The sequence below is a fragment of the Nymphalis io genome, chromosome 10 (genome assembly GCF_905147045.1).
Source record: "Nymphalis io chromosome 10, ilAglIoxx1.1, whole genome shotgun sequence".
Lineage (NCBI taxonomy): Eukaryota > Metazoa > Arthropoda > Insecta > Lepidoptera > Nymphalidae > Nymphalis > Nymphalis io.
Genome location: NC_065897.1, coordinates 277515 through 297351, shown reverse-complemented (window position 1 = coordinate 297351; position 19837 = coordinate 277515). Strand labels below are relative to the sequence as shown.

The following is a 19837-nucleotide window of genomic DNA, read 5'->3' as shown; positions in this document are numbered from 1 at the left end:
TGCTTTTAAACGTACCAAATAGCACAAATCTATGAATGGTTAATTAAAAGATCTTCAAATATCCCAGAACAAATTACTAAAAGCGCTATTTCGACTACACTGCTATTTCCCGACAAAAGACTTATATGAGAAAACGAACACGCTATCCATTAATCAATTACGTAAATATATAAACATACAAACTAATTAGGAAAATGCTTACACGAAACAAATATAAATTACAATTACCAAAAGCCTGAACAAAAAGTTATGGCTCAAGAACCATATTGTTAATGGGGCACTACTTTGCAATAGCTTACCCAAAGAACTAATTCATGAAAAATCTTGTGTAAAATTTAAGACTGAACTAAGAACACTGTCAAAACTTGATCTTAAAAAATATATATGTGTATCCTTTCGTTTTGTATAAAGACACGTATAATTATAATATAGATATAAGAAAATTATGTAATTAGTTTTTCGTGTAAGTGAACTTTTGTTCTTGATGAGAAATAAACTTCTCTTAAACCTTAACAATCTTTTTTTTTTTTTTTTTTTTTTTTTTTTTTTAGAATAGGAAGGTGGACGAGCATATGGGCCACCTGATGGTAAGTGGTCACCAAACGCCCTTAGACATTGGCATTGTAAGAAATGTCAACCATCGCTTATAGCCAATGCGCCACCAACCTTGGGAACTAAGATTTTATGTCCCTTGTGCCTGTAATTACACTGGCTCACTCACCCTTCAAACCGGAACACAACAATATCAAGTATTGCTGTTTTGCGGTAGAATATCTGATGAGTGGGTGGTACCTACCCAGACGGGCTTGCACAAAGCCCTACCACCAGTAAAGTAAATCTAAAGCTATCTAGAAATTCTCCATTTCACGGGCATCTGAAATGGATAATCTTTACATATAATATTCGAGTATCATTCTCACGTTTTATATACTTAATTTGGATGGAAAATGTACTACATTTTTTACTTTTATTCCTAAGGACGTGTCGAATCAGCAGAGGTGATCTCGAAGTAGTAACATAAAAATGGCAAACATTTTTTATCTGCATAATGAACTGTAATTTGAATGGAAACCTAATGATTGTTGAACGTGTCAATTTAAAAAGACAAATACATAAGAATTCAAGAAAACAAATATATTTGTAAAACATTTGTTTTATAGTATAGGCGGACGGGCAAATGGGTCATGTAATGGTAATTGGTTACCGCCACCCATTGACATCGACGCACAGAACACAACAATACTAAGTACTGCTGTTTAGCGGTAGGATATCTAATGAGTGGGTGGTACCTACCCAGACACTTGCACAGAGCACATTTTTATATATTTAAATAAATGAGTACGGATAGTTGTAACACTAAATTTAAAGCAGAAAGCAGCTGCTTCAACAATGATTTTATTTAGATTCTTATAATTTAAGAATTCTTAAACACGCAGACAGGAAAGTCCAATAAAACGTTCAGCCCACATTAATTCACAGCTGGACAACGGAAGGCAAATACTTTAACTGACCAAGACATCAAAATAACTAATACTAACTACTACCACTAATGGGATCTAAAATATCGCTCACGCGCTCAACCCTAAACAGTGCAATAAGACAAAGTATTTGACAGATGTATACAGTTGAGATTACGGTCCCATGAAGTTTCCCAAACACTTTTTCCTATACCAAATAGATGCAAGTTCTTATAATTCAATTTAAACAACCTACCAACACATACCTACAAATAGGTATTATATGTAAATAACCCGCAAGTAAGACAATGAGCATTCTATCACTCGTCATGTAATGATGACAAAGCAGGACCTAGACATGTTCTGGTCACTAAACGTATGTGCGTCGTTTAATTAAAACGTTGTAAATACATGATACGTATGTACGAGTTTAATAACACATTACTCGAGGACGATTACTCGAGGAGGAGTTACGAAGAATTGTAAAAGCTAAGCAACTGTGTACTAAGCAATTAGTGAGATATTAGGTCCACTAGAGGTTTTATTAAAATAAAGTAAAAATACAGACTGTGAATGTCCCACTGCTTCGCTAAGACCTCCCTTCCTTTTTGAGGTTTGTAGCTTATTCCACCACGCTGCTCAAATGCGGGTTGGTGGAATACACATGTGACAGAATTTTAATGAAATTCAGTGGTGTTGGCCCATGTTTTACTGGTGGTAGGGCTTTGTGCAAGCTCGTCTAGGTAGGTACCACCCACTCATCAGATATTCTACCGCAAAACAACAGTACTTGGTATTGTTGTGTTCCGGTTTGAAGAGTGAGTGAGCCAGTGTAATTACAGGCACAAGGAACATAACATCTTAGTTCCCAAGATTGGTGGCGCATTGGTGATGTAAGCGATGATTAACATTCCTTACAATGGCATCAGGTGGTCCATACGCTCGTCCGCCTTCCTATACAATAAAAAAAAACACGATCATAGGTTAAGATTCAAGCTTTCTAACCACTAAACCATCTCGGCTTAAAAATAGGGACTTTTTAATTTTGACGAAATATATTTTATAATAATGAATATAATAATGAAAAATCTTATCTTATTCTGACCGATGTGTAACGAACATTTGTGAAATGTAAGCTAAATCGAAATATTATGTTGCGTTGACCCAATGAAACTGTTGACAATTTCTACGTTTGCAATTAAACATATAAAGCCATATTGTATAGTTTTGTTGTCACCAGCGTGAATACACAATATATAAAAAAGATCTAAGACATTATATTGTATCTGAACATATTTTCATCTTATCAAAATACAATACATATAATTATCGCACTTATCATAAATTAAATGTTTCCATTTCTGCCATTGTCAGCAAATTATATATTACGCTTTTATTAATTACAAAGTACGAGGAGAAATTTTAACACATCATTAATACTTGAAATGAAATCGTACGTGTATGTATGTACGTTCATCCATTTGCCCGTATTCTTTTTATTTGGGGTCGACGGATCGTACATGGGGCAATTCAAGCCACGTTTAAAAAAACCGATTTGGTGAACTTTAAGTTTTTTTTCAATTGAAATATTTTCAAAATTGGATGGATGCGGTTAAAAATCTGCTCTTACGACGCCCACGGGCTGAAGTTGTTGGCTTCATTACTATACAGGAAACACACGACAAATGGCTAGTTTACACGTAAAACTTTTATGAGCAACTTTGTTTGTATGTATAAAATAACAAGCATTAAAACTTATAACAACTCACCGTGAACGTTAATATAAATAACGAACAGTTTTAACTCGTGTAACTATTAACATTATACAAATATAAAATCCAATTCAATACAAGTTCACCTTTTCAAGCGATCACTTGAACATTGGTTCACATTGTTAATATATTCTGCTTAGGAGAACCGGTAAAGAATACCTTGCCATCAAGGGTCAATAGCTTTTGACAGACAGATATATATCTGTCAAAACGAGAGTATATGTCGACGTTTTCGTTTTCCGTATTTAAACTTAATTTATAAATCTCATTCGCTTCATTACTTTACACTGAACCACAGTCTTAGTTTTAGGACACTCCCTGTTGTACGTTTAGTAGTTGTATATTTTATGAGACACTGATTGAATTCGTTCCGTACTAGGAGGGAAGCTCGCTTGTGCTAATGCTAATCTCACCAAAATCGGTTCCGTGATTTAGCCGTGAAAGCGTAACAGACAGACAAAAAGGCATCTACAATACTTGTCATAATTTGGCGCCCTACGTATTGTATTATACTTTGTTTTACTATGAGTACTATATACCATTTACAAAACTATAATAAATATAAATAAAAACTATGTTAAAAAAATCAAAGGTCCTATTACACGATTGATAATAACTGAAATTTACGTATTTATGTAAATAACTTTATTATAAGCTTTATTCATATGTGTATAAGGATGTTGATTGCTTATCACTGTAACACTTCCTTTAAATGTAATTATTACAAGAACCTTGAAATTTGGACCAAGGATAACGAGTTACATTATATATATATATATATATATATAGTTACATTATATATATATATAATGTAACTGCCGGCCTGGCAGTCTCCGGAATGACTGCAGATTTAAACAATCTTTAACTCAGTGGCAGAGCACGAGCCAGTTCTGTCTATGTCAACTGTTTCCAAAAACCAAGAAGCTCCACTACGTTTGAACATTGTTATAAAAACATCATCTTTCTTTAAAGAGCTGAGTCTTAGCTCTATATATGGAAGAGAAGCAACTTATGTGATCTTTATACGAGTAAATGATGACAGGTGTGTCTATTTATCTATTTATTAAGAAAAAAAAATAGATAAATGTCAACAGTCGTAGTAATTCGTTGTTGGCAAAATGTAAACAAAAGATAGAGACTTTCTTTGAAAGTGCTGACTATTTCAACGGAAATAGTTTCGTATTGGTCGTTATGCAAATTTTTCATATTTAATCAAATTAAAGTTTCAATAGGTATACCTAGCGATGTGATGTGAAATTCAATTTATTAAGTGTTCATTGCAGACAATTTACAAACATGATATAAAAGCAAAACAGATCATAAAGCATGCAAAGCTTAATTTAAAGAATAACTCTATAAGTGGAGTGTAGTAATCCCTTGAAAAAGTATTGCTTAAGTATTGTAATATGTTTACGTAGTTTTTAAATAATTATTATTTATTATTTTTGTGTATAAATAATGTGTTGTCCTCAAGGTAATAATGCATTCGTTTGTATATGCTTGATCACTGTGTTCAATAAACTAAGCCTAAATTCGCTTGACTTTTTGTTCTTACCGTCAGTACTTCGAACTAATTAAATTATAATATTTAATTAGTTTAGTAAGTGGTATCTGTACATATCGCAATACCGCTTCACTATAATAGTATTTATTTTAAAAATATATTATATACAAACAAACTTTACTCCGCTTATTGTTAGTAGAAAAATATTAGTTAGAATTGTATGACGCCACTTTTTTGTATGCATAGAAGCGCCGACAAGAGCAAAAAAATACAATGTTTATTATTTTATAATCATTCAATTACATTTAATGACTCATTACATGCATGTTACTTGGCTCTTTAATAGATATAAGGGAAATTATTAACATATAATAGGTACTTAATATTCTTTAAGGAGCCGCAAAAACCCAGTGGTTAGATCACTTGAATTTTATTTGAACATTGCAAATTCAATTTCGGGCAAACTTTTGACTAAATAAAAAAAATTAAACCAATTTCGTGACCATTATCAGGAACAAACTTACTGTAAGACATTTTCCTCTTTGTTTTCCTCAGCTATTTACAAACAAACATATTTCCTATGATTCAGAGTAACATGTGCCAAATGTATGCCGTAATTTTGCGCAGTCATTAATGGGAATACCAGACGTCCCGATTATAACAACTTGTAATAATTACTCACGGCACATTTTAAACTTAAATTTCGAAAATTTTCAGTTTTATTGTTTAAGATTTGACTTTTATTATGTTATTGTTTAATCGTTATGTTTTAAAACATGTTTTGAAATATAAGTCGTAACTACAACCCTTGCTAATATTATAAATGCGAAAGTGAGTTTGTTTGTTTGTTACGCTTTCAAGTATTCACTACTCGACCGATCATCATGAAATTTTGCATACACGTTGTCAGGGGTACAGCCTTGCACGCGGGCGAAGCCGCAGGCGGAAACTAGTAAAAATCAATCGATCATTTAAATATACTCGTACGTTGGAGAAGACTAATAAGTTCTAATTGCGTGAAATGTAAACGATAAACAAAAGTCAGCGTCGCATCTGAACTTTAAAACAAATTTCCACATCATTACTTTCCTACAAAAACATACAATTTAACTCATTGGAATTTAATCTAACGGAAATAAAGCAATGTGTAAGAACAAACTCGAATTTTACCGCAGAACACAATACTCATAACGCTTTTGGGTTAAGCAGCTTACAGCGGGATGCTCAATCCTTGCGATGTTTGGTTAAAACTTAAAGATATAACAAACAAACAGGTGCATCGCTTTTTTCAATGATAAAAAGATAAAGATTAGATACAGAGCCGTAAGCATTACAATGTACTCGTATCATAATTTTTCTCTTACCGATAATGATTACTTTAGGAAACACTGAAATCGACTTGTTCACGTGTAAAGTGACATCGTTCGTATTTCAACAATGAATGAAAATTGTATGATTAATAAAACAATTTAGGTAATATACGGCCATAATAACTTACTTCAAACATAATTTAATTCGTAAGGAAACAAGGCAGTTGTAATTTGTGTTTACAATTCATACCGTGCTCCGCGATTAAGGAAAATGTCGCGATCCCTAATTCCGCTCTATAAAAAACCTTACCGATAACTAAATAAAACTTTAAAATTTTCCTGAGGCAGCGGGTCACTTGCAGACTGTTCGTTACTAATTACGTAAGCATTAATGACGTTTTAATAATGATCTTCTTACAAGCGATTAATGTGAATAGGTTTTTAAGACGAGCATTATTAAGTATGTTAGTTTAAAACCGGTAAGAAACATGAATTATTATTTCTTCGTGTAAGGACGCGTTCAAGTGACTAGTTCAGTTTATAGGCAACAGTGAAATATATTTGTTATAAATTGAACCGAAACGTTTTCTTGTAAGCTTACCCTCTTACATACCTACATCACCTTCGGACCTGCTCACTAAGTATTTATATAATGAGGAAAGTTACGGTTTCGTGGTCGTTTCTGGAATAACGATAAAAACCTCGTTAGATATAATTGACATATCTCTTCGTAACGATCGGCAAACAATACGATTATTAAAAGCCGTCGGTAGAAGATCCTCGGCCGAACAAGAAGTGAAGTGAAACAAAGAATGATCAAAGTTCGTATCCTTTGTATTGCAGTTTTTTTCAACTTCAACGATTAAATAAATACGAACAACTATCTGCGTAAACAAAGATATTTACAAAATATAAAGTGCGTGCTATCAATTATTGAACAAAAACATGCAGTTTGTATTTCGAAGAAGACCTTAAACTCTTAGATAAAGATATAAATGTGAATACTTACTGCTTTTTCTGCCTTCTTGGACCTTGTAGGTCAGGTCTGTGAAAGCCAAATCGACTGGCGGTCTCTTTGGTAGATGTGTGAGGGTCTTCGGCTGCGCTGGAGTGATGGTCACCTTCAGGCTGTCCTTCCTGCCGGATATCATCGGTTTAGATTCCTCAAGTGTGAGGCACGCCTCTTTGTCAACTTTCATTTTTATATTTTACACAATGGAGCTGTGAACTAAGATGTCAAACTCTCATTTCCTACGTCACAAAGGAGGTAAATATGGGCGCAGTACACGCGCGATACGCCGCACTCTCGCGCACACACTGAGTAGTCGGACGAGCTGTGCGTGACGTCGCGATGGAGTTTTGAACTTTGCGCCGGCGCAGCGGATATGTTTTATCAGGGTTCCACAACTATATCGATGAAAATTATTTTTTCATAAAGTATATACCTACATCTGTTTTAATGTCACATTATAGAGTAATTTAATCAGTGCTTAATTTTTATAACGTATAATAAATTATCATAGTAATTTTCATGTACCTAATAAAAATCTCTTGCAACTTACTTTTGATACAAATTATTTCTACTATTATTTTATATGCGTGTAGAGATTTTTGTGATAATGAATTCTTGTAAACAAGATTTATTAAAAGTCATTTAAGTTATTTTAAGACAAAAAAGTCGAAAACAAAGTTTGTTTATATCTAATATACGCATGTTTCTGACTGGTGACAAAGCAAGATGTTGTGTTGGGTTCGTTCACTTTATAATTACAGTTTGAATTGTGAAATAAACACATGATCCATCTGAGCAAATGGAAAAATTATATGGTAGCCTCAGAGAGTCAAACACTTTACATAAAATTGCTACCTGTTTAAAATAATATCCTCCAGACCGATTTCGGCCACGGCGGCCAATCTCAAGAGATATTAGCCAACTGCACAGGACATATTATAGTGCACAAGACTGTGCGCAAACACTGGTGCACTCTATTGCCTAACTCTCATAATCCGATGGGACGGCAATATGACATGACCGGAATGAGTTCAGGCGCCGGACCAACGGCTGTACATGCTTTCCGAGATACGGGAGTGTACACACTTCAGACTCTGGGCTGCTACTGAGAATTTTCGAGAGAAAAACTCAATAACTTTTTATTGGCCCGACCTGGGATTTGAACCCAGGACCTCTGGCTCTGCGGCATTGTGTGTAGCCACTAGACCAACAAGGCAGTAAATTTTAAAATATATTCATATACATATATTAAAGAACACAATGTAATGATTGGGTTTGCATCGATGAGGCGTCTACAAAAGTAAAAAAATTATTTGAATTGACACTTATTTAAAATACTTGTATTTTAAAGTTAGAAAGTTTAAGTTTGACACAAATTTTGCAGATTTTAATGACTTTCTTACTGGGTATTTTTTTTAACCTCTGTTTCTAGTATTGAACTTTCACAATTATTATATTTATAGTACATGTGGTACTTTCCTGTAACCTGTTAAACTCACTTTATTTATAATTATAAAAATATGTTTTATAAGGTTATTTGTGTAAATAATGAGCCAATAAATAGAGGAAAATTATAGTACTAATAATTATTTCATTTTAATCAAACTAGCCAATCTATGCCTTAAAATGACAATAAACCTGTATAAATATTCTCATGTGTGGTTCAAAGTTTTTCCATTTAGTAGTTATTATTGATTATACATAAATACAAATTTTTGGTATAATTATTTTTAATGAAATTTAGATACCTCACTACCATATATTTAATTTTAAGTGGAAACTTGATTGATTTATGTTTTTCTTATATTTGTTTTTTTACTATTAAGTGTAATTATAATTGTTTGTTTCCCAAATAAACAAATAAATAAATAAAAAAAGCAATATGGTTTTTGAACTGTCCATGGATTTTTATTCATTAAATTTGCTATTTTAATATAATATTAATATATTAGTTGTTTCTAAAATACAACTAATAATAAACTATAACAATAAAAGATGCTTATAATGTTGTACAGCCTTCAATATCTTTTATGAATATTACAAACCTAACATGTAAACACATGTAAACACAACATTTGTAAGAATTTATTTATTACAATATTATTATTTTTTGACAAGATATTTATATGAGTGCCTGTCTTTTATAGCAAGTAAAATGTATTAAAAGTTAACACTGGTATAAGTTTAATGGTTAAAAAAAAATGTAAAACATAATAACACATCTTTAACATTAAAATATAAATGTCTCAGATTTTAATGGACTTCATAAAATAGACCTTCTAGAAGCAAACTAATTAGTATGTCAAAGTTTTTATAAAGGCAAAGGTCAAATGGAATGCCATTTATCTTGTAGACCTTATAAACAAGTTTAATGTCTTTAAATTTTACCATAAATAGGCAGTAATGTATTGTACTACTGTTTTAATTAAAAAAAACTTAATGCTCAAAGATTTCGTAGGATCTAAAGTTCATCGTTAATAATGACCTTAAAGGAATATACTAAAAATATTTCAGTAAATGTTTACATGATAATTATATATTTTTTTGTGTTTTTCTTATTAACAATGACAAACATGTTTGTATATATTATTGTTGCTTCAGATCAACAAAAACTTTCTAATACATATTATGACAATTGTTTTCATGGACATTTTTGTTATACCTATTAGGATAGGATTTATTGCTTTAATGTAATTTATATGGCATAAGTTTTATATAAAATCCAACAAATATCTTGTACGTTATGGTAAAAGGCTATTAACACTCTTAAGGAGGTCATCAGAAATGGCTACGTCGAGAACTTTTACGTTCAGTTTTGTAATGAATAGTTACCCAAAGTTGTTTAAAAGAAACTTGCTATCCATTGTTATCCAAGCTCATAACACGTATTGTTTCTACAGGATTAACACTTAAAACTACGAGTAAACCACAATATATATTATTTTTAATTCAAAAATATCACAACATTCACAACACAACACGTTTGCTATGAAAAATGAAAATTTGCTATGAAAACAAATAGTGCATGCATTTGCAATAGACAACATATAAATATTGTAATGTGACTTATAAAATGTAATTTTCAATCTATGTCTTAAAATGACAAATGACATTACGACATATATTATAAACTGATTTAATCATTGAATTTGAAGATTTTTTTCACAGAATTTAAAATACATTTCAAATTACATCATAGCTTAGAATTTATACATATTCAACGTTAAAGAAAACAACAGTTTTAAATCTTTAATAATATCGATTATAACATATGTGACGAACAACATTATTTTATTTATTCCGTAGTGCTAAAAATCAGTTTTGAAATATACCTAATCGATATCTATTAGGTATATTTCAAAAAGAGGTTGTAGCATAGGTACTGCTAGACACCGTGAACTGTTATCCCCCGAACCATACGCAATTCCAATATTGTGAATTTATGTACATCAAAAGTCAGTTAGGCACGGGCTTTGTACGTGTACAGTAAGGTTTTACATTGAAAGTTGAGAACAATACAACATTGTCAATTAATAAAACTAGGTATTTACTACCACAGGAAATAAAATTCAAATCTGGTAACACTAGTTTGATAGCACGTTAAAAGCGTAGACAGAGATTCTCTGTCTACGATTAAAAGACTAAAGTTCAAAAAGTGACAAATATTTCAATATTACGTCAAATATTTTCTCCATAATGTGAAAACTTTTTAATTACTCTTTATAATGAAGCAATAAAATTAGCAATAATATCTTTTACAAAATGGAAAGCGTAACAGTAATTATATTTTTTATCTTTACAAACCTTTGTTAAATCGAAGCGTTGTGTTTTATAATAACAAATGTATTCTTTGTTTCAGAATTTTTGTGTATCGCTTATCAAAGGTTTTATAGATAGTTTACGAGGAGTAACTGTCTTATTATATTTAGATAGAGAAATAAATGAAAGGGCTCTCAGTAGATCGCCACCAGCTGATTTTGAAAACAGTAAACAGAAGCAAACAAAAGTGAAACAGTTAGTTATTTAATTTACTATTTATTTATACACATGTAGCCAATAACTTTCAACATATTAGTTTTATTATTATACTTTACTGTTACAATATTTTGATATTTACATCTATTACAAAATTAATAATTAATTAAAATTAGGTAAAACATATATGACTATAACTACTAAACTATTTATACCTCTTTTGTCATTATTATAGTTGTAGCATATAATATAATATTGAAAAGAGAGGCTTCTCAGGTTCTTAAAAGTACCTGTTTAACAAAATAATAAATCTCTAATAATTGAAAAAGTATCAAAAAATCAAATATTTAAAAAAGTAATTTTTAATTAAAACCCAGTTATAATATAGTGCATATCAGACAAAAATAAATTCAAATTTTCTTTTTCAGGGAATCAAAAGTACTTACTAGAGTTTTACAATCATGTATCCTCAATGGATTTATATTTCTGTTAAGCATACTCATATTTGAGTACGGCCTCCTACCTGCAGTGAAGTACTTAGTTATACTAGTGTTTGGTCACAACCCCGGTGTGGCGCATAATGTTTGGGGCTGGATGCAACCCTTCCTCTCCATGACATTCAGGATGATATGGGTGCTACCCCTCTTTCTGCTGAGCAAATTGGTCAATAGCTTGTGGTTTCAAGTAAGTTGGCAAAGAAATTTAAAATTTAAATAGGACTGTTAGTCAATGGCTCTCAGGGCTCGATTCAGAGGTATGGAGGCCCGAGGGCAACAAAGGAGTAGAGGCCATTAGTTATTTTTCACGTATATTATAAAAAAAAATCAGTATGGTTTTAATAATCGATTACAGAACAAATTAAGTTCTTTTAACAAATATATTATATGAGTCTTAACAAATATATTATAACTACAAAAACTTAAATTTTGATATCTTTAGATAGACTCAACCGATTTTGATGAAACAAAGACTAAACCGAATCTCAAAGTATTTCTTATAATAATTTAATTATTTCCATTTGTAATTTTTAGCCCTTTCCAAGATTAACCTGGACAAATAGACAGACAGACAAAAATAATTTTTTTTTTGTTTTTTTTTTTCAAATCTTTTTATGCATTGAGATTTTTGATTCTATAATAATAATAATCTACAAAAATATATAATTTTTAGGATATAGCAGACTCAGCATATAGACATCGAAGAGGTCGTCCACAATTCATGTCTAGTGTCAGTAAAATAATTGCTGATTCACTATTCAGTCTCCTGGTGCAAGCTCTATTTCTAGTTCAGGTACTATTTGTATAATTACAAATTCAATTTAGTAAATCAATCAGCTTTAACTTTTCTCAAATAACAACAATTGCTCAACTACTGTAACAAAAAACCGTATACCTTTATGAAACTGAATTATATAATTAAACATTGTGCTTTTTAAACTATTTTATATTTAACTGGGGTAGCCATCACACCATGCACTTATCACTTCTATCACCTCATCAACCAGTATGCCACTAAGCTGGTGTGATTACAGACACAAGAGTCATCTTAAATGTTAGCATGACGATGCTAGAGTTACAGTGCCCAGTGTCTATGGGAGAAAATGTCCACTTACCACACGAGTCATGCATAGGTGTGTGTGTGTCTGCCTACCTTTAGTCGTACGTTTAGGTGACGTCAGTTAAGAAAATAATGTTATTGATATGTTTTGTTTAATTTTTCAGAGTATGCTAGTCAATATGTTACCGATAACGTACATAGGTGAGCTGTTGTGCTTAGTACACATGTGTTTGTTGTACTCCCTTTACTCGTTTGAATATAAATGGTTCAACATGGGCTGGGAGCTACACAAGCGACTCACGTTCATTGAAACCAATTGGCCATACTTTCTGGGCTTCGGGCTACCCTTGGCTGTGCTGACACAGATCCCCCAGTCCTATATAATAAGGTAAGTAATATAGTAGTAATAATAATAAAGTTGGTAATTATACATTGTCTGATATATATATCTTTTATAATTAACATAATTATAATATAACATGCTATATAATAAAAGACAGCAACAAAATGTTAGGAATTTATTAATGTTAAATATTGTCTATAATATATAATAGTTTCAAAAGCTTTCTTCATACAATTATATTTTATTAATTATCGTAGTTACAATTTCATGTTTCCTAGAGCTTGACTTTTATGAACAAATCCGACAGCTGTCGCATTACTGCTGGTATCTTCATTAGCGACACAACCGGCTCGTGCAAAATAATAGGCGTGTTTTTGTTGTTTTCCCAAATCAAAGGTTCCGATGACGGGCTAAGAAAACGTATTTTCAAAAATGTTGTTTTCATCGAAATCGGCCTGAAACATGACACTGGGTTTAAGAATTTTCATTAGAGGGCGTGTAAGCCTCTTAGGAGATGAATTTGTAAAAAATCCTTTCTTAGTCGTTAATCTACTCTATATGAACGGTGCGTACGCCTGGGATGCTTCTGTTAGTTCTGCACCTGAACTCAATCCGATGATCTGCCGTCCCATTGAAGTGTGAGAGTGAGGCACACATTAGTTTTTTTTTTTTTTTATAGAATAGGAAGGTGGACGAGCATATGGGCCACCTGATGGTAAGTGGTCACCAAACGCCCTTAGACATTGGCATTGTAAGAAATGTCAACCATCGCTTACATATCCAATGCGCCACCAACCTTGGGAACTAAGATTTTATGTCCCTTGTGCCTGTAATTACACTGGCTCACTCACCCTTCAAACCGGAACACAACAATATCAAGTATTGCTGTTTTGCGGTAGAATATCTGATGAGTGGGTGGTACCTACCCAGACGAGCTTGCACAAAGCCCTACCACCAGTGCACTATTATATCTCACAAGTTGACTATTCTCCCTTAAGAATGGCTCATTATCATTCAATAGAAATAAAAAATACCATGTTTATTTATTTAATAAAACGCGTAACGTTTGGACGTAAATATTGCCTCGTGTTACCACTTACGAGTTTAACATAGATAAACATGGGTGTGTGTGTGTGTGTTATATGTAGTACTGAGTATGGGCACGCACACATGCGTTAACGTTGACGCTAGTGAATATTCCGCTACGGTTTGCAACTTACGATCGTATCACCTAACGTACTTCAGTACCAGATAAATGATGTACTTTGCCCTTATGAGGGTAATCTTATCGTTATAATTTCCGGGTTTTAATAATATTCAGAATAATTATCTTTCTATATAGATAATTACATAAATGTGATATAAATGAGTCAATAACTATATCGCTCTCAAGCTTTGTAGAATGTTAAATCAGTAAAAGCCGTTATACGTCTCACTGGTGGCCCAAAGACGTTAGTAGCTCATCCCATCACATTACTACCCCTTCGAGTTGTGGCCGAATGTCATCCGACCCATACAAGTTTCACGGTGTTGTTTTCCTTAACCATCGAGTACAATATGAATAATAAACACAAAATAATTGCGTGGTTTATTTATGTATTGATGTGAAAACATCAACACATCAATTACATCGCGAAACCATATCTTATTATTATGTTATAAATGAATAGTAGAAGTATATGTAAAAAACTAGTAATGAGGAATGTGGCGTAGTTGAGTGTAGTTGTTGTATTTAGTATTTAATTGTATAAGTCGCCGACGTACTTATACACGTAGCTGCTTGTATCTATGAATTTAAATTAAATTCGAAGCAAAATAGCAAGTAAAATTAAGAAGTTCTGCGGAGAAAATTATAAAAATATAGTTCGTGTATATACGCGCGTTCCATTAGAGGTTATACTTTAGTTTTTTTTTCGGTTTATTCATTTGCAGCGAATACAATCGATCCCATCCCTCAGTGCTATAGAACGCAACTATAGTTATTGAATAATCTATAAATATCAAATATATCTATCATTATTATCACGTTTGACATTTATCTTTGTTTTTTGTAAAAATGGTGACGAGATACACGATATTGTGATTATATTTAAAAGACACGCTGCTCTAGGCATTAAAAGAATTCCCAAAGACAGGCGAACAACCGACATGTCTTAAAACACCGAGGAAAATTATTTGGTCGATGTCTACGGTCGCCGGTTCGTGTGTTTTATGTTTATTTATTTATTTCTGTTCCAGTGGTTGTGTGTTCTCAATCTTCTTCCCGGTGTTCATTTTGAGCGGGAACGAAGCTACCCCGGTCACGGGAAGGTGAGTTTGTTTTAAAATTATTTCATTCTGCCGCGATTAAATATGAAGAGCGAGACGATTTGGATGATTATTTTGTTTTTTATACTTATGATAAGTGGTCAGCTACGCCCGGCAACGTCCATCAATATCATACCACGGTGTCCAATACGTTACCGTCGAGAGCGGGTGGCCCGCCCCACTCGATACTGGCGGCTGAATTTTACCCCCAGTATCAAAATAATCGTCGATTCAAATTCGAGCTCCAAATGATTTTCCGTGAATATACACATGTGTGTCAGAAGTAGTACTGAGCGAGTGGTGTGTCGCAGCGAGTGCCCGCTGCGCCTGTTCTCGGGCGTCGTGGCGCTGGCCAACGGGCTGTTCCGCCTCGCGCGGCGCCGCGCAGACGACGCGTGAGCCCCTCAACTCGGACGTCGCCCGACAGCTACAAGTTGACATCAATTGCATCGCTCACAATTTTGTTTACTTTTATAACATTCATTTATTTCGTGATATTCTTTTATTGTTACTTTTTTTAATATTAAAATTACGATTTTTCTATGACATTATGTAAATCCAGATCATATAAGCTAAAATAAAATATAAATAATAATATAGTAGATTGATAAAATCTGAAATACATTTTAGGGACAGGACACCTGTCCCTACGAAGCGACGCTCGTGGTAGCTAAGTCGTATATATATATATATATTTAACTATGTACGATTACGTATATAATGTAACGGGACTTTAATATGGGTATAAAATTTAAATTAAAAAAAATCATTACTAATTATCCCGCTTATCTAAGCGCGTCTTGAATCATTCTCGATGGAAACATATCGAAAAATAATTTTATATTTATGTTTTATACAGGGTTGTATGTATATATCGGTGGCGTTAGAGTTGTGAACTGAACGGGTGCTGTTTATATGGTGGCCGTTCGTTTATATTCATATAATACACAAATCGTCTTTGGTTTGTAATTACGAAACAAAATAGTTTAAAATGTTTTGTTAGTTCGATAAAAATCATTAATATGTTTATGTCGAAGTAAATAAAGGCTGTTTAAGGATTTGTTTACAATGTATGGAGCTGTGGTCACGTGTGGGAATAAGATTTGGGCAAATGTTGCTTAATTAGACACTTGCCGCATACGCGTTGTGTACTCTTGTATGTACAATATTAATGTTCTTAATTATTATTTATTGTATCACAAACAAAATGTTCTCTTGCGATGGTTTTATTAAAACACTATGGGTGCGCCTTTATTTTTAAGAATTGGGTCTTTGTATGAAAAAAAGTGACGCCACAAGCGCTCGGAAAATCAGCGCATTAACGGTACTAAGTTCAAAAAATATTTTATTTTGATGTTACTTTATAATGGACATTAAATTATTAACAAATGTTATTTTTACATTTTGTTATAAAACTTTTTACAATTATAACGGTTTTTTAAGCTTCGACCCCTTCCGATGGAGAACACTTTGTAGTGACCGTCGACCAATGGTGCCTGGGATGTTTGGTGAAATGAATAATTACTTATCGCTACACATAACGTTTAATCATAGTTATAAAGATCATTCTCACTTTAAATAGTCGTAAATTGTGATTTTATTTTTACATGACATAATTTATTAAAGGAATTGACTGATCAGTTTTGTTTTATTGAATATAAAATGTTACCCGACCGAAAAAGCAGATATACCAGGGGGTGTATTCATGTCGCGGTAGCATGCGCAAGCGATCCCGTGGCGCTCCTCGTTATGACGGAAAGGGTACCGCTGGTTTTTTAGTGGGTATTCCGTTGTTCGGGGCGCACTTGGCGCCTCGGACATCGGCGAGCCCCACATACCCCCCCACTGTTAACTGTTCCCCACTGTTCCGTGGGGGAAACGCGTAATGCGTTTTTCCAGCGTAAAAAAAAAAAAAAAAAAGTGGGTGTATTCATATGTGGTCGTACAGCTGTTGGAGATTAATTGCCATCGACACAACGTTTGATGAAAGTTGCCACATGTATTTTTATAACGTACCGCTAGATGGCTCGGCAGCGGAGCAACTTCCATACCGAACTAATACTGTGTATATATATACACGCAGGCAGGAAAACATAATCTATGAATCGTTCCAGTTTAGCAACGAATATTCGTAAACGCAAAAACTGAGTAAGTATCAGTAAGAATATATTTTCAATTTTGTCAAAAAAAAGGTTTGTCTTCTTTATCTGGCGAGTATCTACGCTGGTTGAGCGCAAAATATTCTGTCAATGTCGCGTACTAAAGAGATGAATTTGGTTTATTATAATCTAGAAAGTAATAAAACAATTTACAATATATAACATTTTATTGACACAAACGTTAAGATATGTCATTACATTTATATGATATTGTAATAATTACATAACATAGATATTTAAAATGGAAAACCACTTTAATATATTATTAAAAATAAAATAATGTAAAAAAGACACATTAAATAAAAATTTATCTCAACAGATATACAAAGCACCACCAAACGTACATAAAGATTTGAGACAATCATTATAAAACGAGGTATTAATTTTTTGTAGTGTTTCAAAGAGATAATTAAATTACATTAAAACTTAAAATTATTTATGCTATTACTATTGGTAACATTTAAATTCGTAATTATAAGAAATAAAAAAAAAAACAAGTATTACTGGCAAAACGATATTTGTTCATGGCATTTATTACAAAAGCTAATAAATACACGTCGTACTTTTTTTTTAAAACAACATCATAAAAAACCCAAAGATCATACGATCGTTAAGAAAAAAAAGCGATATAAAAGATTTTTTGACCAACATAATTTGTCGATATAATATATACGTATATATATAACTTCAACTTACACAATTATAAATAGAACTTTTGATTATTATTAAATACGTGTCATTTTCCACTTTGGAATTTAGCTTCGTTTTAAAATTTGAGATCTACGTCATGCGCATGCGCAATGCAACGCAATATACATCTTAGATAATATACATTCACACTATTTAATACTACTCTAAGACGGAATGGGTATTTAGAAATACAGCAATATTTACTAAATGTACTAAATGGTTAAGATTTCCTTAAAAACAAAGAAGTCGACATTTTTATTTAGTGTCATGTTCTAAGACGATAACAAGTATTTATAGTTATATAACTACAGTTGTAAAATTCTATACGTTTACGTGTGATCCGAATGTTTCAAAGGAACTTCTCCCTTGTACGCAATTTTTTGTTATTTAAATTATATAAAGATTTATTAAATTTAAATTGGTTAATATCATTAACACGGAACCATATATACACATATTTTTAACGAAACATATTGTCATGAAATTGCTAAAATCGATCTTTAACTAAATCGCATTCAATGAAAAACTTGGTAACTGTCTCCCTGTATTTGCACGTATAATCTAATATACGCTAATATTTAAGCGTACACTCTGCCCTCGCTCTATACTCGCGACGCTTCGGGAGTGAATTCCTCCGTCGGAGTGACAACCGCCACCGGCCGGGGAAGGCCGCTGCGAATGTAGAGCGGACATTTCGAGAGTGTATTAACTGACTTTCTAATTTGTGACCAAAAATGTTTATGGATGCACGATATGAGATCCAACGTAACAGTACTACCAACACTATAATTATATTATTTTTTATCTATATTAAGGTTTTTAAAAATATGAGTAATTTTAAATTTGAAGCAATTTTTTTGTTAATTGTTTTAAGAAAGCATACTTGCGAATAGTCCAACGGATGGTCACCTCGGCCGCAGACCCCGACCAACAGGGTTAAGGAATTCTAGTGTAATTACATAATTACGTTACACAAACATTGAGAGACTACAATATTTACAATCTACGTTTTATATTTGTATGAATCGGCATTATCTCATTTTTTATCTATATTTACAGCTTCCTTAACGATTAAATCTAATTTGCTAAGAGATTTCATTTCGATCTAATTAGTAGTAGTGGTCACCAGGCCGAAGCCATTTTAAATGAACAAACAATGCCGTTAATCACTGGCTTAAGGTTTGCTACTCATGTCAACTTTTCATCTCTTACACCAACTTGCAAGATTTATTGTTCAGTGTGGAAAATACATTTGACCTTAGTCAAGGTTATCTAAAGCCGCTGTTTTTTTATATTTACTTTAATATGGGTTAGTATTTATTAGTAACTTTACATTATACAGCTGTTAGTAGATTGAAACAAGAATGTATCAATATATTAACAATGTTTTGTTGACGTTACTTGTTTTCATTATTTTGTACAAATTTGATCGAAATACTTTATAATTACATACATATTATTATTACAATTGAATATTAGAAACTTTTAAAATCACTAAACCTACTGGCAAAAATCTAAAAAAAATGATTAAAGTTTCATTACGTACATATATGTCATCTAATCTACAGATAACAAAAAATATGTTATCTACAATAGGTTTAACGCATGTTCTAAGGATAGTATTGTTCTATCTACAACAGGAATAGAGTTACAGAGCGACTGAATGAGTACCAGGACTCATTTCGTTTAATTAAATATTAAAAACAGCTGGAATGTTAAGATTCGGTGTTCAAAAGTACATGTATATGAAA

General features: G+C 32.4%; 2 protein-coding genes across 4 annotated transcripts in view; one reads left to right on the top strand and one right to left on the bottom strand.

Moving 5' to 3' along the window:
• LOC126771247 (ATP-binding cassette subfamily G member 4) overlaps positions 1-10080 on the bottom strand; it is a 34983-nt gene extending 24903 nt beyond the window's left edge. For 2 of the 3 annotated variants that reach the window (XM_050491026.1, XM_050491028.1), the window contains exon 1: positions 7053-7380. In XM_050491026.1, coding sequence (XP_050346983.1) covers positions 7053-7242 — 190 coding nt within the window. In that variant the 5' untranslated portion in view covers positions 7243-7380. Of the gene's footprint in view, positions 1-7052; positions 7381-9887 lie in introns of those variants that run through there. The other variant, XM_050491027.1, reaches the window with a different exon arrangement.
• A 586-nt stretch (positions 10081-10666) lies between these two features.
• LOC126771337 (etoposide-induced protein 2.4 homolog) lies at positions 10667-16875 on the top strand. Its single transcript, XM_050491188.1, has 7 exons — positions 10667-10832; positions 10915-11069; positions 11459-11714; positions 12201-12320; positions 12752-12975; positions 15169-15240; positions 15549-16875. The coding sequence occupies exons 1-7, from the start codon at positions 10818-10820 to the stop codon at positions 15634-15636; spliced, it is 930 nt and encodes a 309-aa protein (XP_050347145.1). The 5' UTR covers positions 10667-10817; the 3' UTR covers positions 15637-16875.
• The last annotated feature ends 2962 nt before the right edge of the window (positions 16876-19837 follow it).